The 23,337-nt window shown below is 38.0% G+C and overlaps 4 protein-coding genes across 8 annotated transcripts; 3 read left to right on the top strand and 1 right to left on the bottom strand.

Annotated features, from left to right (window-relative positions):
• The first annotated feature begins 275 nt into the window (after nucleotides 1-275).
• rem1 (RAS (RAD and GEM)-like GTP-binding 1) lies at nucleotides 276-6,286 on the top strand. Of its 3 annotated transcripts, none has more exons than XM_056734683.1 (5): nucleotides 276-1,020; nucleotides 1,759-2,105; nucleotides 4,279-4,361; nucleotides 4,872-5,079; nucleotides 5,201-6,286. In XM_056734683.1, the coding sequence occupies exons 2-5, from the start codon at nucleotides 1,778-1,780 to the stop codon at nucleotides 5,476-5,478; spliced, it is 897 nt and encodes a 298-aa protein (XP_056590661.1). In that variant the 5' UTR covers nucleotides 276-1,020; nucleotides 1,759-1,777; the 3' UTR covers nucleotides 5,479-6,286. The 3 variants fall into 3 exon arrangements, with proteins under 3 accessions (XP_056590661.1, XP_056590660.1, XP_056590659.1); XM_056734681.1 differs by having other exon boundaries at nucleotides 278-689; XM_056734682.1 differs by having other exon boundaries at nucleotides 276-2,105.
• Nucleotides 6,287-8,839: 2,553 nt separating this feature from the next.
• On the top strand, nucleotides 8,840-14,912 carry rbm39a (RNA binding motif protein 39a). Of its 3 annotated transcripts, XM_056735121.1 has the most exons (17): nucleotides 8,840-9,072; nucleotides 9,657-9,716; nucleotides 9,885-9,945; nucleotides 11,083-11,132; nucleotides 11,297-11,479; nucleotides 11,916-11,981; nucleotides 12,086-12,139; nucleotides 12,222-12,339; nucleotides 12,465-12,617; nucleotides 12,707-12,844; nucleotides 12,935-13,000; nucleotides 13,125-13,329; nucleotides 13,437-13,517; nucleotides 13,624-13,744; nucleotides 13,835-13,940; nucleotides 14,035-14,113; nucleotides 14,262-14,912. In XM_056735121.1, exons 3-17 carry the CDS (start codon nucleotides 9,940-9,942, stop codon nucleotides 14,360-14,362), a joined length of 1,527 nt encoding a protein of 508 aa, XP_056591099.1. In that variant the 5' UTR covers nucleotides 8,840-9,072; nucleotides 9,657-9,716; nucleotides 9,885-9,939; the 3' UTR covers nucleotides 14,363-14,912. The 3 variants fall into 3 exon arrangements, with proteins under 3 accessions (XP_056591099.1, XP_056591097.1, XP_056591100.1); XM_056735119.1 differs by lacking the exon at nucleotides 9,885-9,945; XM_056735122.1 differs by lacking the exons at nucleotides 8,840-9,072; nucleotides 9,657-9,716 and having other exon boundaries at nucleotides 9,725-9,945.
• Nucleotides 14,913-16,260: 1,348 nt separating this feature from the next.
• nfs1 (NFS1 cysteine desulfurase) lies at nucleotides 16,261-20,243 on the top strand. Its single transcript, XM_056734822.1, has 13 exons — nucleotides 16,261-16,552; nucleotides 16,788-16,864; nucleotides 16,989-17,105; nucleotides 17,697-17,780; nucleotides 17,930-18,082; nucleotides 18,224-18,317; nucleotides 18,405-18,539; nucleotides 18,626-18,783; nucleotides 18,884-18,989; nucleotides 19,068-19,149; nucleotides 19,224-19,307; nucleotides 19,448-19,537; nucleotides 19,672-20,243. Exons 1-13 carry the CDS (start codon nucleotides 16,453-16,455, stop codon nucleotides 19,733-19,735), a joined length of 1,344 nt encoding a protein of 447 aa, XP_056590800.1. The 5' UTR covers nucleotides 16,261-16,452; the 3' UTR covers nucleotides 19,736-20,243.
• A 1,375-nt stretch (nucleotides 20,244-21,618) lies between these two features.
• LOC130410070 (segment polarity protein dishevelled homolog DVL-3-like) lies at nucleotides 21,619-23,321 on the bottom strand. Its single transcript, XM_056734471.1, has one exon. It carries the CDS (start codon nucleotides 22,306-22,308, stop codon nucleotides 21,766-21,768), a length of 543 nt encoding a protein of 180 aa, XP_056590449.1. The 5' UTR covers nucleotides 22,309-23,321; the 3' UTR covers nucleotides 21,619-21,765.
• Nucleotides 23,322-23,337: the final 16 nt, after the last annotated feature.

Here is a 23,337-nt window from a genome sequence, read left to right as displayed (position 1 = left end):
GCTTCTTTGCTCTTTATTACCTTGCATATCAAGGACAGGAATACATTTTCATCAATAAATCATAATTCGATTTTAGAAATGAATGCAAACCTGGATCAAATTAAATAATGGATTAAATTAAATTACAGCGTTCATTAGAAAATTGCGTAAGCACAAAGTAAAGAAACAACTTTGGAAGTTTCTCCCCGAATAAAAAATAAACAAAACAGCGAAGCAAGTACTGGCTCAGAATTCGGTCTCCTGTGGTTTGCGTGACTTTCCAATGATGCCATTAAAACAATACGCGTTCAACAGAAGTTTCACATCAAGGAAACGTGACTAATGAGAAGCGTCTGATAAGATATGACATTCAAGCTCAGTTTAAGCAGGAAATGACAGAAGATCTACGTCATGTTTTTGGAGTGGGACGGTGCTAAAAAGAGACAACTTTTCGTGGCCCTGGATGATGTCGAAAGACGCTCACCGAGGACCCACGAGACTTACAACTAGGGGCCCGTTCGTTGAGCAGTGTTTATAGATTATGTGCGTAATGTAAACATAAGGCACGTTTCACCGCGCACTGAGGCTGAGCTGGCAACGGGAATCCCCTTATGTTTGATGACAAAGACACATGCAACTTCACAGCGAATGAGACCAGAAGGTTGTGGAAGTGTAGAGATGAATTGAGAAGCCCCTGTGTGGAGATAACGGTGAGTAGACGAGATGTGAACTCACTCGGCGATACCAGCGCGCGAACGCGTGTCATTGCGCACGATGGATGTCCGTGGTCTGGAGCGCGAGTTTGTGACAGCGCGCGAGATGAGAGAAATCCTTGATTCCGCTCGTGAATATTTAAATGCGTTGTGGAAGTCAGTAGGCTGTTGCTATGACTGCAGCGGTGTAGCGTTTCTGCACGGTCTGTACATCAACCTGTACTGCGCCCAAACTGATTGATTCCTGCAGTTACGGTTCACTTGATGTGATCGGTACATTGGAGAATAAGCTGCTATAAGTGGAAAGCAGTCGTTGACGGGCATGGTTGTGAGTACATTGCAAAAGTGTTTTTGTTGGAATCTGTCTAATTTGTTATGTTGCTTAGTTTTATTTATTGAAATGCATGGATATGGGGAGGGGGAGTTTACTTAACTAACTACTTCTCTGTTGTCGTTTTTTTACAATTTTACATTCCCACATTTATTGCGAAAAGATAGAGTTTATTGTTCACTGTCATGTTTAATAAAAGACTATTTGATTACTTTAAGAAGCATTGAAATCTGTCACGAAGCATCATATGAAACAATTTCAACAATTTGCTATTGCCAAGATGTTATGATATTTTAAATTACCCTACTAACAAAACGACTACAAGAGAAAACAAGCAATTGTACAAATTTGAGTTAAGATACTAACCTTGTGGCAACTTTTCTGTGTGACAACTAGCCCTAATGTGCCATGTACGTGTGATGAATTGTGACTAAAGGTTTTGTGCGCTGGTTGAAGAGAAAGTTCCCCCAAAAATAATGATATTGTCATCATATGGTCACCATCATGTCATTTCAAACCTGTATGACTATTTGACTATCCATACAATAGAATATTGGATCTGATGTTGTTTAGTTTACAGTGTTTAGAATATGTTGTTATGTGTTCTGCAAAAGAAAATCATACATGAGGTTGACTAAATTATGAAAGAATTTTCGTTTTTGGGTGAAAAAAGTATTGTGACAAAAGGAGCTTTTTGTTGTTTGTCCATCCTAACAAAGTCACTTTTTGTAATAGGCATACAAATGTATATAAGATGACGCTCAACACACAGAAAGAGCGGAAGGAACCCCTAAGAAGAAGAGCAAGTACTCCCATCCCCTCTTCCCGTCAGGCGACCTGGGGAGATAGAGACCCCTCATCTGACCCGTACCACCCTCCGCTCGCCCAATCAGCCTCATACCACCCCGGAGACAAGAGCTTACACTCAAGGGCCAACTGGTCTTCAGACTCCGAGTCTGACAGCTCTGGATCAGATTGTCTTTATCGTGTGGTTTTGTTGGGGGATCATGGTGTGGGGAAGTCAAGCCTCGCCAACATCTTCGCTGGAATACAAGAGAAGGATGCTCACAAGCACATTGAAGGTATTAAATTCCAATGAATGTTAATATTGCTTTTTTGGATTATTGTTTATGTTGATATCCAAAAATCAAATCAGTGGATTACAAATATGTGTCTTAACAAATTGGCAACTTAATATTGTGTAATTGATTCTTTATATAGCCTCTCTACTGTAAAATCTTATGGCATTCCAGAACCTCTTATAACCTTGGCTAAACTGTTAGGTCTGCCAGATCGATCGTGCAACCAAATTGGCACGTGACATGATTGATTCTGAAACATTAATTGTATGGCAGTATTGATTAATACATCAGTCAGTGCAAACAGTACACACAGTAGATTGATTGTGTACCAACCGTTGTCTAGAGCGTTGTGGTCGTTTATGTTTGCATACACTGCTTTTTGAGGTTGTCCGTATTATATTCCGTAAATGTAGAATCATGTCTATATTGTTTTGCTGCTATATGTAAATGAGCAGCTGACAGATTTTATAATCATCACTATGGTGTTAGATGTCCCATCTGTCCAGTCCACTTCATCTTTTAGTGTACCAATGGTGTGAGACAATCATTTATGCTAGCACAGAATGCTGGCATCAGAGATCTGAATTTTCTTACCGTTAATTAGCTTTATTGGGGTGGTAAAATAAAGCTTTACTTTACTATATACACATACATATGTACACATCTATGTTGTATTTAAATAATGTTGTAATGTCTTTATATTGCTTCCTAATAGGTAAATTATGCATAATGCCTTCATGAAAACTGTCGTTTTACATCTGTTAATGGAGAACTATTGACCTAGTTGTTTTTTTCTGTACGGGATTATGACCTGAGTCTCGTGGCTGTTTTGGCTTTGACCTGTGCAGAACATCATGCTGTAAATAATCATATCATTGACAAGATGATGTCTGTTTATTGACTCCTTTACCAGTAGATATTAGTGTTCTACACTTCTGTTTGCATATAAATAAATCCAAACCAGTTTGTTTTCGTATGCTTATTGATGCATTAAATTGCATGACTTGGCCTTTTTGTAGTTGTTGCGGGGGGGGTGTTTTTTTATGCAGGTGATCTCCGTGCTTATTCAGGAATGAAATGAAAGCAAGACTGAAGACAGGAAATACTTTTCATTTTCATTTTGAAAGGTGCATTGACCCCAGGCAGAACCCCTTTTAACGTTCCAGGAAAGTCTTTCGTCCATATCTGGATTATTTTAGGTTTGACCTTAACATTTCGATGTTAAGTGACAGGTTTTAGAGACACTGAAGTTGATTAAGGACACTGTTATTCTTTATAGTGTGTTCACATGTTTAAGTCATAGTCAAGTGGGTCTTTAAGTGAAAAGTAACAGAAAGTGGAAAAATGAAGACCTGTTTTACTCCAGGGTAAAGTGTTTTATCTTTCTTGTCAAGCTGGCTTCACATAATCAGTTTGAGATAGACACAACTTCATCCTTTTCTATAGTTCTGCTCCACATTAAATTTTCACTTGAATGTTTCAAATTCATCACTGATTAAAACAGTAATGGCAGCATAATGATTTTTTGTTCTTATCCTTTCTCGGCAAGGCTGCTGTGAAAGGTCTGGGATACTTTTCCTATTTTGGATGTCAAAATTACATTTCGGACATTTGTTGGATCAATGTGAATGAGAATTTAGTATGTTGGTGATTGTTGGCAGTTGTTGGTGGGGTTGGTATTTGTTGATGTTTGTTGGAACAGTGCGAAGAACAAGTTATAATCCGTGAGTCGTTAATCATATCACATTTTGCTTTGTAAAACTGAATCACATGAATTATTAGCAATAAAATATGTTTACACTTTCAACATTTACTTATATATTCTTAAAACAAGAAAAAATTACAATGAATTAACATGAGAAATTGTATTGCCATAAATAAAAAAAGAAGAATTAATAAAACTGAAAAACTACACTGCTTATTTTAAGTTCATGATGTTAACACACTGTCACATTCCATTCCTATTAAAGGCAAAAACAGAGTAAATTGTCTTTTGTGTGCATGACGCTCATGTATAAGATACCAGAAACATAGTTTTCTACAATTCTTTAGTCTATTACGACTAAAACTAAAACTGGCCCAAATCTAGAATCTAATGAAGGGATATTGAGCCTCACTATGGTCAAGATGCACAGCCCAAACTGACTGACAAATTATTTTTGTGTTTCTATAGAGGACACATATGAGAGAACCCTCACAGTGGATGAGGAGGAGACCACCCTAGTTGTAATGGACACTTGGGAAACAGAAAAACAGGTATGGAAATATCACAACTCAACATATCATACCTTGTACTATAAGTCTACAGGTTGCTGTATAAGCTTATTAGTAAACTACAGTGAAAAGTTAAAAAAAGGCGTTTGGTCCGCAGGGGATTGCATTTGTTTACGAGCTAGTCTGTCTGTACTCAGAGCTGCAGTCACAAGTCCCACCTGCAGGGCTGCAATGCCCTTTTGCATGCCGCTGTGGAAAAACATAGCCACTCGGTGCCAGTGGCTAAACTCCATTGACAGCGAGTGATGCCCCGTAGTGAGCGAACAACATACCGCTGGCCCCTGCTGTTAACCACGCAGCCAAGTCCACTGATCCCTCTGGGGCTTAATTACACCATTATTGACGACTTCTCTCTGTGACGTCTGTCTGGCATCTATAGGCTTTGTTTGGAACAGTTTACAAAGATAACTTATTCTGTTACAATGTGAAGTATTTTTCTGATATTCATTCTTCATTCGCTTACAGTGTTTAACCCTTGTTTGAACTCTCTAGGAAGAAGATGAGAAGTGGGTACAAGATTACTGCATGCAGGTGGGCAATGCTTACATCATTGTTTACTCCACCACAGACCGCAGCAGCTTTGAGAGCGCCTCAGAGTTGCGAATCCAGTTGCGTCGTATCCGGCAAGCTGAAAACATTCCCATCATACTTGTTGGAAACAAAAGTGACTTAGTACGCTCTCGAGAGGTGGCGGTGGAAGGTGAGTGCACAGCTGTGATGCTTATCGTTCGCACACTTGCATCATAGCGCGATGATGTTGTGTTAAGCTAGTGTTGTGGGGTCAGGCGATGGTTTCACACAATCCTGATCTTCCATGGCAGAGGGTCGGGCCTGCGCGGTGATGTTCGACTGCAAGTTCATCGAAACCTCTGCCTCCCTCCACCACAACGTTCACGAGCTCTTCGAGGGCATCGTGAGGCAGATTCGACTGAGGCAAGACAGCAAAGAGATGAACGAACGCCGGCGTTCCATCTACAAGCGAAAAGAGAGCATCACCAAAAAGGCCAGACGCTTCCTGGATCGGCTTGTGGCGAAGAACAACAAGAAGATGGCCCTGAAGGTCCGCTCAAAATCCTGCCATGACCTCGCGGTTCTGTGAATCCACAAGTGCACAAGTTGTGTCCACTCTCATTTATTGAACTTTGGATCATCTGTTGCATTATGGCTGATGATTAAGACAGAGAGAGTTTGTCTGTAAAATTCGTCCACTTTTTTTAAGTTAAACATTAAGACATTTTTATTTAGAGATTTTTATTTATTCGTTGATGTCAACATGTGACCAAATAGAATTGTAACCACCCTAAAGACTGAAGTATTGCTTTTTGTTATAGAATGTGTTTGAATTAAACCAAAGGTTTATTGCTGTATATCAACAATTAAGTGGACTTTCAATGAACATTTCATTAATGTTTGCCTTATCAGACTTAACAGGGAAAAAATTATACAAGCAATATTTATTAATCAGTGTTGGTTGTACAGTGTTTCTTAAAGAATTCTATTTGACATTTCTTTATTTCTAAAGAAAAAGTACTTTGTATACATTCAAAGACCTTTGAGAAAGGCACAGCCCGTTAGAAAAGGAGAGACAAGTTTATTCTAATAATGCAAAAAAACAGAACATGTCAGTCTTCATTTACGAAGGGCATGTGAATATTGAGAGTGTATTTTCAGATTATATGAAAATAGATGCTGGGTCAGTAAACTATAACATTATTAAGGCGTCAGATATTTTTCCAGGAACCTATTGCAACAATAAAAAAATGGTTTACAGAATATTTCTTTCTTAATGTATTTTTGTCTACTTTTTGGCACTGGAGATTGATGTTTTTGTACAACTCAGCGTTGTTTGTTTGTAAATATGTAATGTCCAATGTTTGTAAAATAATAAATGACTCTGAAATATGTAACAGTAGTTTATTATGCTTTGCATTGCATGTAAACAAACATAATTACATGACTTGTAGTGTGTTTTAATCTTCTTCACTTTTTTTTTTGCTTTTCTTAACATTTCAGTTCATTTCAATTTAGTCTTTCTTTTAGATAAATAAGCGAGTTCAGTGATGTGTTATCATTGACCATTCAAACATTTTTATCAATTTTTGTTCAAATTAATTTAAAGTAACATTTTATTGTATAGTATTTTTTTAAATAAACTATTTGTTGAGGTTGTGTAACTTTGTCCCATTTAAGTTTAGCCATGTTTTGGTTCTTCTACTGGTGACACAATACAATAATCTGCAGAGACTTTTTTCCGGGCGTGTATGTTAAGTTAAATTTGGGCAAATATTGGGTGTATTACATTTAATTTATCACAACAGGATTTTGTACTTATCCAAAAAAGTTTCAGCAGTGACAATGTAAACAAGGTTGGATTCACAAGATTTTTTTTTCATTAAATTATCTTCTGATTATCTGAATAACTAATCTAAAACGGCATCAAACGAATGCAAATATATAGAATTTTCTCCACTGTCTCTAACCACCACCTCCAAACCCAGTCAGACAAGCACCAGAACCATCACTGCCTTCTGTAATGGAAAGCAAGAAGGACTTCACCCTGATGACCCAAACAAATTTTACAACTGCGTGCAAGAGGAAATACTTGTCAGAACACTGTGGTGCAGGAACAAAGTTTGATGACAGCTGTAAATTCTTGGCCAAAGCACAAAAGAATAAACAATTTACAACCAATGAAGACTGAAAATAATTACTTGTCCTTTGTCTTCTGTTTCAATGTGTTTTGTGTTTGTGTATAATGCCTCTTTGTAATATCTTAAAATCTAAAATGCAAAAAAGACCCAAATGTATTGTGTGTATTAGTATTTCACATCTGTAAAACTCTTCAGACTCTTTTTTCCAACACAGAATGTCGACTAATCTGTTGCAAATTAGACTATATTGCTCCACTACTCTGTATTTATTCTGTATTTATAGTTGCTTCTTGACCCCAGCACTAATGATATCAGAAAAAGAGAAAAAAGTTTGGAAAAGAGTTTGATCTGGGTGGCATTGGGTCGATGAAAACATTCTTTGATTGTTTAAAATCTGTTTAGCCAGTCAAAAATTCCAATAGCCTGTATTGTAATTCTGCTATTTTCTCTTTTATCCACCAAACTTTGAGACGCTCATATCCATGCATGGCCCACCATCAACCCCACACCTGTCTCCCATCTGGCCCTGTGATGTCTAATCCAATGCCAGCCATAACAATAGTCTGTCACACACTGCCTGTTAAACTAGACTTCACCCCCTCAACCAATCAAATTACAGAATCAGAACTGTTGTTTAATTTGACATACTGTAAATGGAATAGACATATGCTGGCTCATTGTCTGTGTGGTGGAGTGTGTGTTTTTTTCTGCCCCATACCCTGGCACAACCAGCATTTATCACCAGGAAAAGAAGCGGTAGGTCAGTGATGCAATTAGGCCGGCCAGTGTGCTGCGCCTGGGTCAGCTCTTTCCACTGGCCCATTCCTTGTCACCATGGGGGGGGGGGGGGGGGGGGTTGTTGGCTGGGAGCTCTGTGCATTGATTTGGTCTTGGTAATGGAAAGAATGCTCCACTCCACACTCAATCTTTCCCCCAGCTAGTACAGCTTACACACGCAAACAAACAAACGTCATTTTTTGCAATGCGTGAAATTGACACGTTTACTCATACATTCAAACACATATTTCAATGTTCAAGCGATGTTTAAATCAACCAGCATTTGATGCTGTCTCGAGTTCACATGTGCTGTTTTCTGAATTATGCACGTTTGAGGTTAAAACACATGCACTTCTTCTTTTCACAAGTGCAAGATATGTTTTACCAAAAATAACTGCGTATTAAGCATCTGACATGAGATTTAAGATGACTCAGTTAGATAGAGAAAGAGAGAGTGGAAAAAGTGAATAATACCAAGTTGGTGGCAGTGAACAAGATTGATAGTCTTGAATCAGTTGCACTGGCTGGTTTTTGTAAGTGTCAGGAATCTGGCATCCTCCAGATGTGTGTCATGTTCATACAGTGTAAAGTCTCTAGAGAGATTTACATTTGGCTGTGCAGTGTGAGCACAATGAGAGACATTTCATTACGGAAAGTTGGCAGCCAGCAGAACATCAAGCACGCTGTGGCAAGAGTCAATGGAAAAATGAGATTTAACCCCAAAAGTGGAGTCATTATTACTTATCAAAAAGATGAGAAGTAAATGCTGTTGTGTTGCTTGTTTGCATTTGTCATTTTACAGCTGTCTGATTCAGTCAGTGTTATGAGGTCTTGGAGTTACAAAATATATTTGCGTTCATGTTGACACCGATTTCAATATTCTGTTGAGAAACGTATTTCTAACTCCTCGTCAATTTGACACTAAGGCTTCCTTCAATTTACATTTCCGTTGTCATTTTTTACAAGAACAACAGTTCCCTCTGGTGGACGCTCAAACCCATCTTTTCTTATGCAACATGAAGGTGACGTGCACGCGCAGTTGCTATTTGCCGCCCGCCATTCAGTCGTTCACAACCGTGGCGTAGACCTGATTTTTGGTGAAAGCTCAAACGATTACATTTGAGGCCGAACATAAATAGTTTAGTTTTGGAAGTCATATTAATCGCTCAAGAATATAATTGATTAAGAAGCGGATCGTACATCTGGGTTTTATCTGCCGTTTGAGGAATCAGGACTTTGTATTTCTCTAGGCCGCAGTGTCTGAGGTAAGACGGAACAGGCCATTAACTATACTTCTGGTCGTATATATAATAAAAACGCAACCGTTGGTAATCAATTACGTGTTATATTTGGATGTTTTTATTATTAGTGTTACTAAGTTTGAACGTTTTTGTTTTCTGTGTACATTAAGCTAACTGCAATTTGTTTGTCAAGACGCTAACGTAACTGTAGCTATTTAGCCACTATGCTAACAAAGCAAGCGTCAAAACTTGATGTGAAAATAATACATATCTGGAGAAGTACAATTTAAATTGATACACAAGATAACGTTATGTATTTCAGTGGTCTAAAACTTTTAAAATTGAGGTAAATAACGAGAGTGTTTGCTAACGTGATCGAAGTAACAGAGAGTTAATATTAGCCAGGAAGCTTAAGTTCAACGTGCGAATTCGTGACCCCGTTCAGCCACGCATGTCGCAAATACATACCGAAATACACGAGCCGAGTTTAGACTTTATTCATAGCATCCGGGTTAGATAAACGTCGATATAATAATTCAGGCTACGAACTTTATGCTAAAGTTTGTTGTTTACAAAAACTGTATTGATATACTGTTCCTCGCCTGCAGATCAACAACATGGCCGATGACTTGGACATCGAAGCAATGTTAGAGGCTCCTTATAAAAAGGTGGGTGTTTGTGCAAGTAAGTGAACTCGCACAGGAATGTGAATAGCTTTCAATTGAAACTGCTAACCAGACGTGTTTTCTCTAAGTCTTTACTGTGAGTTCAATAACTTGAATGTTTCTGTCATAGTGGTTTCAATGAATAAATTGCCCATCTATCTCTTTTTGTAGACTTGCCTATATCTCACCTCTACTCCCATGAATTCCAGTGTGAACTGTCAAAAAAATGAAGGTAGTAATTGCCCAATATATTGATGTACTGTGGTACCCTTGGTTGAAATACGTAGGCAGAATGATTTAGGTACCGCCAGATTAAATGCAAAAGGATGCATAAAATAGCTGGTATGAACTCTGTAGAGACTAAGATCTATTTGTTCTATGCATGGTATTTTAGTTCCCTATGTATAATTACAAACGTACAAATTAGGTAAGGCAAGGTTGCATGTCTTTTACTGCAGAAATGTATTGCAGGCACAGACTGAAATACCTAAAATATCAATCCACAGTGCAGACATCTTGAAGTTCACATTCCCAAGCAAATCCACAGAGTTTGCTTATACCCCTATACACCGCTTTGGAAAAACGTGTAAAATTCTAAACTTTTAAAATGATAGCATTGACAAATGTATGTGACATTTTTTGAGGAACTATAAGTATGTGCATGCTGCTAATATAAATATATTTATTAATGACTAATTCTAGGAAATGAGGAAATGGGGTTCAGCATATACTGAATTAGCGCTAAGCACCGTAAAATATATGATGTTGTAAACAATGTAGCCACTTTTAAATAGATGCTGCTTACTAGGTGCATTTAAAGAACAACTCAACATTAGATGGTTTGTGGGAGTCGCTATTACTAAGCCGTGTGAATCCCTGTTTGCTTCAGGGCGAGATGTGTGACTGAGGTGGCATCGAGCTCTTTCAATCCACGAAGGCAAATGGGGTGAAGATCACTGGAATGGCATCCACCACTGGAGCTCGTTTAGTGGCTGGCTGCTAGCGTTGGCACTTTGGGTCATAGGCTCAGATAGCCTTGGTACTGAACCTATTGGGCTGCTTAATGAATGAATGAAATCTCTTAAAATGTTATTTTTACATATCCCGCATTGCACTAGCTCTTGACCTTTTGGCCGTATTACACATGTAATACAAACACTAGTAAGGAAGAACGACATTGGCAGCCATCTGGTTGGTTTCTTTCTAAAGGTCCCCTCTCTTGTATTTGTCGTCTTCCCACACAAACCCTGTAATGAACTCATATTTAATGATCATATTATATTCTCTTTTGTTCCCATCCCCTCTTTATCCTTACGACTTGAAATTTTTCGCCGTCCTCCTCATGCTGTCTTCTATCGACCCTGCTTAGGATGACAACAAGTCCTTAAGTACCAATGGCCACGAGGAGCGGAGTAAGAAGTAAGTTCTTTGGTGTTTAGAATGAATTGTGACGGAATAGTTTGCCCTATTGATAACTGTTTTAAGTTCTGTATTTCTGATTGTATGATATTCTTATCTATACTTAAATAGTTTTTATGGTTGTTTAGCAAAACTTAGTAACTTACTATTTATTGAATTGTAAGGAAAAAGAAGAGCAAGAGTCGCAGCAGAAGCAAGAGTCGGGAGAGGAAAAGAAGCAAGAGTCGCGACCGCAAGAAGAGCCATGATCGCAGACGGAGCCGCAGTAAGGAACGCAAACGCAGCCGCAGCAAGGAGAGGCGCCGTTCCAGGAGCAAGGAGCGTGGTGGTCGTTACAGAGCTCCATTGTACGTTAGCTGTCTTCTGGTTGGGATTTTAGTCCTTGCGTCAGGTTGCGTTAAGTTGTCCACACAGATAGTATTCCTAACATGTGTCTTTCTCTAGTAACCATCCCTTTTTGAACTGAAAGGTTTTCTAAGTTGTTGATGAGTGTGAAAATGTCTCAAAGCATTTAAATATTTAGAGAAATTTGCTGTTATCTTAGTTGTAATCGCCGAAGATTTGTTGTAATGTATACAACATTAGGTTAGACTATATATTTAAAGGGGTTGTATGACACGGCTAAAACTAATATTAACATATGTTTTTGTGTATGCACGATTTAAGGTTCAATAATGCTGTATTTTCCACATACCTAGCATGTTTGTACCTCCTCTTTGACCTGCCTCTCTGAAAGGGATAGTTGTAGCTGCTGAGATTAAAATCCTTGTTTTTTAATTACAGTTCTGGACAAAAATTTAATGGTGGTCCAAGGGGGAAGACTGGCCCACCACCTGCCATCAAACTAAGGTTTCTATTATACAATTTTTATTGTGTGTGAGTGGTTGCTTATTTTGTCTGAGTCAGAAGTGGAAAGTCTTTGCTGAAGCACTCACAAAGTCTCTTTCTCGCAGCCGTAAAAGGTCCAGGAGCCGCAGTCCTTTCAAAAAAGACAAAAGCCCTGTGAGGTAAATTTGTTTCAATCTTGACCACCTCATTGTATTCTTCGCTGATTTAAGTTTTTTATGGTTTGTTGTGTTTTGCCAACAGACTGCCCATTGATAATCTCACACCCGAGGAGAGAGATGCGCGAACAGTGTTCTGCATGCAGCTGGCAGCCAGAATCCGACCACGAGACCTGGAGGAATTCTTTTCTGCTGTGGGAAAAGTCTGTGTCTGCACATTTCGTTGTTTTTCTGAGATTTTAATTATATGTGCCTCTCTTGTTTTGTAATTCAACACTGAATGAGACATGAACACATCCCAATTTATTTCTTTATTTTTTTTTTAAAGGTGAGAGATGTACGAATCATCTCTGATAGAAACTCCAGAAGATCCAAGGGTATTGCTTACATTGAGTTTGTGGATTCCACCTCAGTACCTTTGGCAATTGGCCTGTCTGGGCAAAGACTTCTTGGAGTGCCAATCATTGTCCAGGCTTCACAGGTAATACATAAGATCACTCATAAAATGTGAAAGCCTTTTTTTTTATGTGAACAACTCCTAATGGATTGTATGTCTATTATGACGAACAGGCTGAAAAGAACAGAGCAGCTGCATTGGCCAACAACTTGCAGAAAGGAAATTCTGGACCTATGAGGCTGTATGTCGGCTCATTGCATTTTAACATTACAGAGGACATGCTTAGAGGCATCTTTGAACCATTCGGAAGGGTAGGTAGTGAGATTATTTGATGATGTTCTACGAAATTTTATCTTGGCTTTAATAAATTTACTGATTGTGATCTTTTTTTTAAAAAACAGATTGATAGTATTCAACTCATGATGGACAGTGAAACTGGAAGATCCAAAGGATATGGCTTTATCACTGTAAGTTTCTGCTTCTGTTTGTTAACTTTGCTGCAGACATAAGGTACAAAGCTTCTGGAATATGGATGCCTGATATATTTATTTCTGCATTAGCTTGAGTTTATTGTCTTATCTGTTCCACTAGTTTGCTGATGCTGAATGTGCTAAGAAAGCTCTGGAACAGCTTAATGGCTTTGAGCTGGCTGGCAGGCCAATGAAAGTAGGACATGTGACAGAGCGCACCGATGCTTCAACTGCCAGCTCCTTCTTGGACAATGATGAGCTGGAGAGGACCGGAATTGATCTGGGAACTACCGGAAGACTTCAACTCATGGCCAGACTGGCTGAGGGTAAGTCATTATTTCTATTACAGTAACCGCTAAAGATTTCTTGCTTATTATATGCATAAAAATAAAATGAAATCTACCCTTAATTTTAATTTGTGTTATGTTATAAGGTACTGGTCTTCAAATTCCACCTGCTGCACAGCAGGCTCTTCAGATGAGTGGCTCCATGGTAGCCATGGCTGCAGCTACTGGTCAGTTTTTTTGGCTTTGAATTTAGTAAACTTCTTTATATGATCTGCATTTGGTTTATTGATTTGGGTTGTTTGTTATTAAGAATATATTTTTTGTTTTGTTTAGCTGCTATGAACCCTGGATTGAGTTTTAACATTAATGTGCCCACAAACCAAGCTTTGAATCTGCCATCTCAACCAATTGCTACACACTGCTTCCAGCTCTCCAACATGTTCAATCCAAATTCGTAAGTATCTGAAAATGCATTCCTTTTTAAAAGAAAACCTTCAAAATAGGAAATATATTAATTGATTTTCTTTTCCCTTTTTTTTTACAGAGAAAATGAACATGGTTGGGAAATTGAAATTCAGGATGATGTAATTGAAGAGTGTAACAAACATGGTGGAGTCATACATATATACGTGGACAAGAAATCTACTGAGGTACGTTTCACATAGAAATATGTTGCCATATTTAACATGAAATTTATTCATTTTAAATAATAACTAATAACACAAATTTTGTGCCTCATATCAGGGTAACGTCTATGTGAAGTGTCCCAGCATTCCTGCTGCCATGGCTGCAGTTAGTGCTTTGCATGGACGGTGGTTTGGCGGTAAGCCTCAATTCTGATCTAATTTCAGTTTAACATTCGATATGAGTTTTACTCGTTACCTGTCCAAATCATTCGTCTTTTGTCACCCACTATTCTTGTGTATTAAAATGTAATTTCTTGAGTTTTTATATTGTCTTTATCTTTACAGGTAAAATGATCACAGCCGCTTATGTCCCTCTCCCTACATACCACAATCTTTTCCCAGAGTCAGTGCAAGCCACACAGCTTCTCATGCCTAGTCGCCGGTGATCGTTCACCCTCCGATGACTTTTTTCAGCCGTTCTCTTTTTAACTTTTGGACAACAATAACAGTTCTGCAGGCTGTGGCACAGTTTTGTTTCCTTTTAAGTTGGTTACAAAATAAGTAAGGTTTAAAGATTCATTTGCATTGTGTCCTTACTGGTCTTGGACATTTAAAAGAAGTTCTGTGGTTTAAAAAGTTTCCTATGTACAGCTTACTTATTGAAATTTGTCTCTTGATCTTTTATTGTTACTTTTTGATTTTCACATATGTTGTCTTTGTGATAGATCTGATTGGCATGTTTCCCACTTTGAGGAAGTATACAATTAGCCAGGCAAGAAAAGTATTGAATGAATTGAAACCCTCCAAATGATCCAACATCAACATATTCAGGTTTTTGGCTCTGTGAGCTGTGGGAACTAAATGGCTGACAAATATATTTTGTTCTTTCAGAGACCTTAAGGGTTTAGCAGCATCTTGTTTTTCTAATCAAGTTTTGATTTTGTAAAGTCCTTGTTGAAAGTTAATTTCAAATAAAGCCAAAAATACTTAAATTGCCCTTATGTCAATGTGTATGTCCTGTGTCATGTTGCTTGTATAGGCTATATAAGATATCATATTCATCACTGCACACAAACAACAATTTAATTTATTATACAATGTTTGCGTAACCAATGTATTAAACAATGTTTGCGTAATTAATGTATTATACAATGTTTGTGTTAAAAGAACGTACAAGTAGAATCTTTAGATTTTGTTTCTCGTAAAGCGCGTTTACTTAAACATTAGGACGATATGACCAATCTAGTTCTTTACAGACCAATGATTTCATCTTCGAATGTTTTGATTACATCACAAAGCGCACTGTCATGTATCAAGCTTTGAAGGCGCAACTTTCGCTGGATTTGGTCATTTTATGGTAAATCTCACCCCAGATCATACTCAATGAGGGTAGGAAATGGTGTGTTATATTTTAGAACGCAAACTTTTGTTTTGTTTGACGTCATAATGATAAATGATACTATCAGTCAAATTCATCTTTGGTTTTGTGTTTTTTCTTCTATTTGTTTAAAATAGACATGTAGGCAGAGGGAGAGTCTGTAATTTAACCATTTTGGCACTAACGGCAAAATTTTAACTGGTGTTATAGCATGTGTACAATTCAACACGCTATTGATAATCGGGTAAATGTTTAAAATCACGTGTTTTCAAAACACCGGTACATTGTGACATCACTCACTAGTATGTACTACAATAAACAAATATATTCTATATAAATCAATATATTTATATAATATATTTTAGTGTTGAAATTATACTATAGCATATTAACTAAATTATACTATAGCATATATTTACTAAATTGTTGTACAAAATCTAGATACAGTGTTAATACAGCATTGTTCTTCAAGTGGCTTTGCACATCACATTAAATCATTTAAAACTACATGTCTGTATTCTACTATTTTTACTACTAAGACAAAAATGATTGTGGTGTGTTAAATGGAGGTATTGGAAAGTTAATGAAGCTCAGGTTTAGAGTATACAGACAAGGGATTTTTTTACTGCCAATAGTAATGTAACTTGTTATAGAACAATTCTAGAACAACTCACTATTACAACTTCCGGGGACGTAACAGCCCTAGTTATTTTTTTCAACCAATCTATTTAGCAAACGTCATGAAAAGTTCCGCCTACGAGGAAGCAGATAACCAATGAAACGGCGGAGTCCCTTCCAGCCTTCTTTCGTGTCTTGTGTAAGCAGTTTGACTTTATTTGCTTCTGCGCAGACTGATCAGCGTATAACATCAAAGTATCGTGAGAACGGTATGAAAGCTGAGCTTTCTAATTGCTCTCGCGACACTTTGATGGCATACTCAGATCTGTCTGCGCAGCGCCGCCTGAAGCTAAACTCACCCCCGTAACGATATGTTATGAAAGCTGACGACATTGTCCGTTGATGTTAGTAGGCATGAGAGTGCTCGAAAACTAAATCTTATTCAAAGATCTATTGACTTCAGAGCGAAGCTTTTTTAGGAAGCGACTGGAAGAAAAGCGACTATTTTGGTTGGTGTAAGAACACCGTAACCGCACAAAGATGATGAACACGACATTAGCGAAGAAACTTTTGGGCTCCATGTGTGGCATCTGTAGCCCTCGACTGAGCTATTCTGTCAACGCTGTGCAAAGACAGACAGGTAGAGTACAATTCGACCTCATTCTCCAAAAAAATCTAAATGTCTTCGAAGTGATAAATTCAGTACGTGTACGTCATGGACAAATTTGCTAGCATGATTGTTAGCAAACCAGCATGCAAACACACGCTTTACTTTTCTGTATTGACTGTATTGAATCTAAGTGACATTTACCTTTACGACTTACACCCTGTTGTGCTAATAAATATTCGATTCTTACATCTCGATTCTTCCGCAGAGGTTATCAAACCTAGGGAACTAGAAAAGGATGAGCTCAGACCTTTGTATATGGACTTCCAAGCCACTACACCGATGGTACTCATTTGCTTTTTACTTTAGTTAATAAATTGTTGAATCGATTATGTCCATGAAAACATATCTGAGATGTTTACTTGTCATTGTTTTGATTAAGCAATGTTGTTTACAATTGACTCAACAGGACCCGAGGGTTTTGGATGCCATGCTGCCCTATCAAGTGAATTTCTATGGCAACCCACATTCCAAGACTCATGCTTATGGATGGGAAAGTGAGAGTGCGATGGAAAAAGCAAGAAAAGTAATTTATTTATTTTTAATAAAATAAAAGCTAATATTAGGTCCCTTGCTTTGAGTGTCCCGCATGACTCCAAATAATGCTAAGACACCCTTATTTGACCTAAGTCTCCGTGAACCGGGAGTTGCGATCGTTTTTACTTCCGTATTCTGACGCACTTCCGAATGAACAGGAGCTTCAAAGGAGTAAATTGTTGGATTGCATTTTGGAATGAAACTAGCAGTATACTGAACGTTAAGGGGAGGAGTTAACGGATTCTCCGCCCAAGCCGTATAATTTACGTCATTCGTCATTTCAGGGCGGAAGTGCATTTTCAGATTCTTACTGAAGAAAATTGTGGTACATGAATTAGAAAAGAAAATGACCCACACTGATAAGCTTTTTCCTATTAGCGCTTTCATGAAAAATAAGATTTTTTTTTTTTATTTCACTGGGACTTTTAAGCATGATATGTTGGTAAGGTAAAAAAAAATGCAGTTAACAATAACGCCAATATTTTGGTAAGGTCAAAACTCAATTTAAAGTAACGCCAATATTTTGGTAAGGTCGAAAATGCAGTTTACAGTATCGCCAATATCTACTTTTCCTCTTCAGCAAGTAGCAGCTCTTATTGGTGCTGACCCTAGAGAGATTGTGTTTACCAGTGGTGCAACGGAATCCAACAATATGTCAATCAAAGTAAGTACCTCCTTAAGATTAGGATTTTGGGAAACTAGGATTTTGGAGACATGATTTGGCATATCCCACAATGTTTTCATTATGTCAAAAGCACTATTTTCCAGTCTTTGAGCTGATCTAAATATATCTTTTATATTTTTCTTGTCAAGGGTGTAGCCAGATTTTACAAAGCCAAGAAAAAGCACGTCATTACCACACAGACTGAACACAAATGTGTTCTGGATTCCTGTCGTGTTTTAGAGGCAGAAGGTTTTGATGTAACGTATTTACCAGTGAATCACAATGGGCTCATTGACCTACAGGTAAGTTGTCTAATGGCTAAATTGTGCAAATCCTGTGATACTTGTGACTAACGCAAACATATATTTTTTTAAAACAAACAATAGAAAGTACCTCTGTCTCTTCATTTTGGTGCTTAGTAAGTTTTTGTTTCCCTTTCTTAGCAACTAGAGGAATTGATTCGTCCTGATACAAGCTTGGTGTCAGTCATGACTATAAACAATGAGATCGGTATCAAACAGCCCATCAAAGAAATAGGTACTAACCTTGGTTATCAGCTTAATTCACAATGCTCATAGTTGTCAAGCCTCGCTGCATTCATGCTATTGTTGTGGTGGTTTTCAGGTCACCTGTGTAGATCCAAGAACGTGTTTTTCCACACCGATGCTGCCCAGGCTGTTGGAAAGATTCCTATTAATGTCAGTGACTGGAAAGTGGATCTGATGTCCATCAGTGGCCATAAGATTTATGGGCCCAAAGGTATTGTGTTGTAAATTTTTTCATACTCCGTATATTTGTCGTTTTGTGAAAAATATGTTTTAATTATACATATTGTATTGCATTAGGGATTGGGGCTTTGTATGTGAGGAGAAGGCCAAGAGTTCGAATGGAGCCTTTGCAGAATGGAGGGGGTCAGGAAAGGGGTCTGCGTTCAGGGACTGTGCCCACACCCCTAGCCGTGGGTCTTGGAGCTGCCTGTGAGATCGCCCAGCAAGAGATGGAGGTAGATCTATGAAAATGCATGACGACTGGTATTATAGCGTACAGTACATTTAGGGCACCTTAGTTTCATTTCCTGTTTTTGCCCTTCCCCTTGTTTTAAGTATGACCACAAGCATGTGACCATGCTTGCAAAACGCTTTGTGGATAAAATCATGTCTGAGATTGCTGATGTAATAATGAATGGAGACCCAGATCTGAGATACCCAGGTGAGTTCCGGCTTTATGTCACATGTTATTAGGTTATCTGCTATCTATTTTTATTTTTCTCAATTTTTGTTCATTTAGGATGCATTAATTTGTCATTCGCCTATGTCGAGGGGGAGAGTCTGTTGATGGCCTTGAAAGATGTTGCGCTTTCATCTGGAAGGTCAGTTGTTAAAAAACAAAATACAACAAAAACGTATTTATTTTATCTGCTGACTTGATTTTGTTCTTTTTCAGTGCATGCACTTCTGCCTCCTTAGAGCCCTCATATGTTCTCAGGGCAATAGGAACAGACGAGGACTTGGCACATTCTTCTATTAGGTTAGTTGCTTGTGGCTTCTTTTCCCTGTGATTAGGATTTCCGTTTAAATACAGCTTTTTTTAAATTGAACACAATGTTCATGCACCAAATGCATCTTTTGGCACGTTTTAGGTTATATGCATGACTGATGTTTTCTTAGGTTTGGAATTGGAAGGTTTACCACAGAGGAGGAAGTAGACTACACAGCAGATAAATGCATCCAGCAGGTCAAGTGGCTAAGGGAGATGAGGTGTGTCTTTTCCTTTCCATATTTGTTTTGAATCGACGGCCTGCTTTAGCCTATATAATAAACTAGATTCTTTGTGAAAAAATGTAGGACTTTATAATCTTATGAGTTTTTCCCCTGTTTTCTTTGCCTATTAGTCCCTTATGGGAGATGGTCCAGGAGGGCATTGATCTGAAGAGCATCAAATGGACCCAGCACTAAAGCTGAAGAGAATTAACCTTCTGTGAATGAAATGCCACACCCACACACTTTACAGCTTCTTCCCACTAGAAACACGCACAATTGTATTTCTTTTTTCCGGGAAGTTGAGCTTATCTGTGTGGGAGCTATTTTACACTCAAGTCCATTTAGGGGAATACTGTATGTGTATTAAGTCAGTTGCATAATTTTTCTCTGAACCTGTTTTCTCTAGTCTTTTGAGTGTTTTGGATTTATACAATTTATTTCAGTAACAGTTACTATGTGTCTATTTTACATCACTTAAACCTGATCTCAAGACATGATAAAGCCTTTAAAGTAATGTTTTTTATTTTGTGCACATCATATTATACCAGAAAAAACTCTGTGCAAGTGGCATGTATGTGCAGTAGTGTTTTCTGTCCAAAATAATATCTTCCACAATTGAGCAGTTTGCAGCTCATGTAGTGTCTTTTGCCGCAAACTATTACGTTTGTGTGTGATCTGAAATGCAAATAAACATTCAAACCAACCTTTTGCACTGTATATGCTTTTACTAGCCTACTTCACTTCAGGGCTGGCGCCCTCCATAAATGAGAACTACACACTCACAGAATGGATTGTTTTTATTTAAGACAGTTTCACTGACAATCGGTTGGACAAAAACACAGCAGAATGAACTTTAGAAAACTGCTTTCAACAGAAAACTCATACACAAACACCTATACAGAGGCCTATTTATACATAACTACAAAAAGGCATTGCCAGGAGCTTTGTACACATCTTTTATACAATTATCTAGTTTTCATATATACAATAAAAACAAACTATATACACAACACTTTTTCCAGAATCATCCAAAGCGAAAAAATAGACAACACATCTGACAATGATGTACACTCATAATAGGGCAGATCAGACCTCTCAAAAGTGCCAATTTAACTGTCATCTTCAGCGACAGTATTTAAATTCATTACATACTCCACATACAGTAGGTATCCAAAGTGGACAAATCACCCTTAGCTGTTACATTAAACTCCTTCACTAACTTAAATCTTTCTTTGAGACACTTTAACAAGTTACCAGCACCAGAGATCACATCCTACAGCATTATCCAATGGGCACGACTCTGTAGAATTTACAGACAATATTTAAAAACATCTTAAGAAAATAATATTCGCTTAAACGTTTAACAAGAGCCAATTATTTGCACACATAAGTGCTGGTTCTTAAGTTTACCCTGATGTCCGGCATCCCAGAGATTTTTTGAGCTTTCTTATTTCAGCAAACAAAAATATATAGATAGTGCTTTATAGCCCAGGGAGATATAACAATGACATGTTACCATGTTTCAAACCAAGTAATAATTGGAAACATGTCCTAAAATGATTTATCCTGCCTATACTCTTTACCATCACAGACAGAATTGTAGTGCACATGAAATGTAAGCTCCATAAAAATAGCATTAAAATATATAAAATGAAGAGTGGTTTTATATAAAGGTATGTGAAAAGAACTAAACACAACATGAAGAAGCTTTTGAGTGTGGTGCTGGATAATATTAGAGCTCTCAGTAGCAAAGCTTAGGAATTGACTAACATTTTCGGACCTGATTGTCTATACTTTTTTGAAAATGTGCTATAATATCCTTTTTGAGTCATTTAAGAATTAAAATGTGGCATCTGGTGTGCTTTATTGCTAAAAATGTATAATACTGGTAGATCAAAAAGCTGTAATGACCCTAACCATTACCATTGTAAATGTTCTGGCCTTTGGTTCATTTTGTGACAGTTTGGTGCAATAATAGAAGCCGTTCCCTTTTAATTATCATAGTTTCAGAGTTTTTTAGGAAATTGTACTTTGCACAACACTTGATTATCTTACAAAAGATTTCCATAATCCTTAAAGACTAGGGCTACATGTGATGATACTGGAGAAAACTGACATGAATTCTTTATGGCATTGGCTTCATCTTCAAATACACCTCGAATCAGTATGAGGTTAAACAATGAATTTCAGCGTACTGCTATTTGTGTTCTGGTATCATTGGAGGCTCACATTATATCCACAAAAAACTCACAAGGATTGCCCATAGCATGCTGGAAGGACTGGCGGCTGCCTGTAAGTTCGGGTGGTATGGCCCCCAGCTCCCTTACGGGTGGAGCCCCTGGGGGTCCGCTGCTGAAAGCTCCCTTAGGTGTCATTCTGGCCAGGTTGTAGGGAGGAGGAAGGCCTGGTGGTCCGTAAGAGGAAGCGTGGCTCCGTTCACTGAGTGCACAAGAGGTGTGGCCATATTTGGAAAAGGAAGCATGGCTGTAGGAAAAGGATGTGCGACTATGTTGGGAGGGGACCCGGGAATGAGTGTGACTGTGTCCGGAGTGGGCATGGCTGTGAGATGATTGCGAGTTGCTTCGGTGACTCACTTTGCTGCCAGACCGTTCACATCGCTTCCCACTTGCTAGATTGGCTGATTCTGGTTCGCTGCCGCCACTACCAGTCGACTTGCGGTCTTTTTCTCTTGGCACGAGCCGCTGGCTCTTCCCAACACTGGGGTTGGAACTGCTGCTTCGACTTCCTGAAAAATATATAACATACATGTACTGAAAACCACCAACAAACACATAATTACATTTGATTTACTTTACATGTCTAAATACTTACATGATTTTAATTTTAGATTTTTACCTCTAAAAAACAATGATAGACTGAGCCAAGTTTTTAAGCACAAGGTGGAAAAAATGACGCCATGGACAACGGAACTTGAATGGAAATAATCTTGAAAACGGATTCTGTTATCTTTTGATACCCAGTCAATCTTTATCTAAATTCATCTGTCACTTGATAGATGCTAAATTAAGCCTATGCCATCATATACAGAATCCATAAAATTATTAAACTCAAGACCACACAAGACAAAATACACAACCCAGACTAAATACTGGTTCACGTGCAACAATGACAAACATGGCTATTTTCTGTAAATGATTGGCTGTCAAAAGTATTAAACATTTGCAACCAAACACAGAAAGACTTGTGGACTACAAAATTAAATCAGCAAGTTAATAACTCTATAACCAGTACAATACACTGTAATATATGTTATTGTATGCCAATGAGTTAGTAGTTAATGAAATTCCTGTGTTAACTCTTCAATCATCTAGGACACAAATGTACTGAACCTGTTCAGGAGGACTGTATTCCTCATCCCAAAATCGTATAAAGTGCGAAATAAAAATATGATGACAATTAAAAAGTAAACCTGGACGCCATGAAACTGAAGCCAAATAACAATGCAAATGAAAAGATGAAGTGCTCCATCCAAACCTTAAAAACTGCATTTATAAACAAAAGCCAAGTGGTAATCTAAACTTTTACTGAATATTCTTGGTCTAACACAGTGTTTCTCAAACTCAAACCCACTTTGAAGGTACGGAAGGGTTCCGAGGCCCATCCAGACCCAAACTTGAGATCCATTATCTGCTGGTGTTGAATCTACAGCTTTGTTTTCATTCCATGTCACAAACTTATCCATTAACAATTTTTATACGCACTACCACCTCTCCACAATAATGTTTTTGTAGACTACTATGCTACCATGTGACATTTCTTCATAGTTGCATGTAGTT

The sequence above is a fragment of the Triplophysa dalaica genome, chromosome 21 (genome assembly GCF_015846415.1).
Source record: "Triplophysa dalaica isolate WHDGS20190420 chromosome 21, ASM1584641v1, whole genome shotgun sequence".
Taxonomy (NCBI): domain Eukaryota; kingdom Metazoa; phylum Chordata; class Actinopteri; order Cypriniformes; family Nemacheilidae; genus Triplophysa; species Triplophysa dalaica.
The sequence above is the reverse complement of the archived record's forward strand: the minus strand, read 5'-3'. Positions and strand labels throughout refer to the sequence as shown.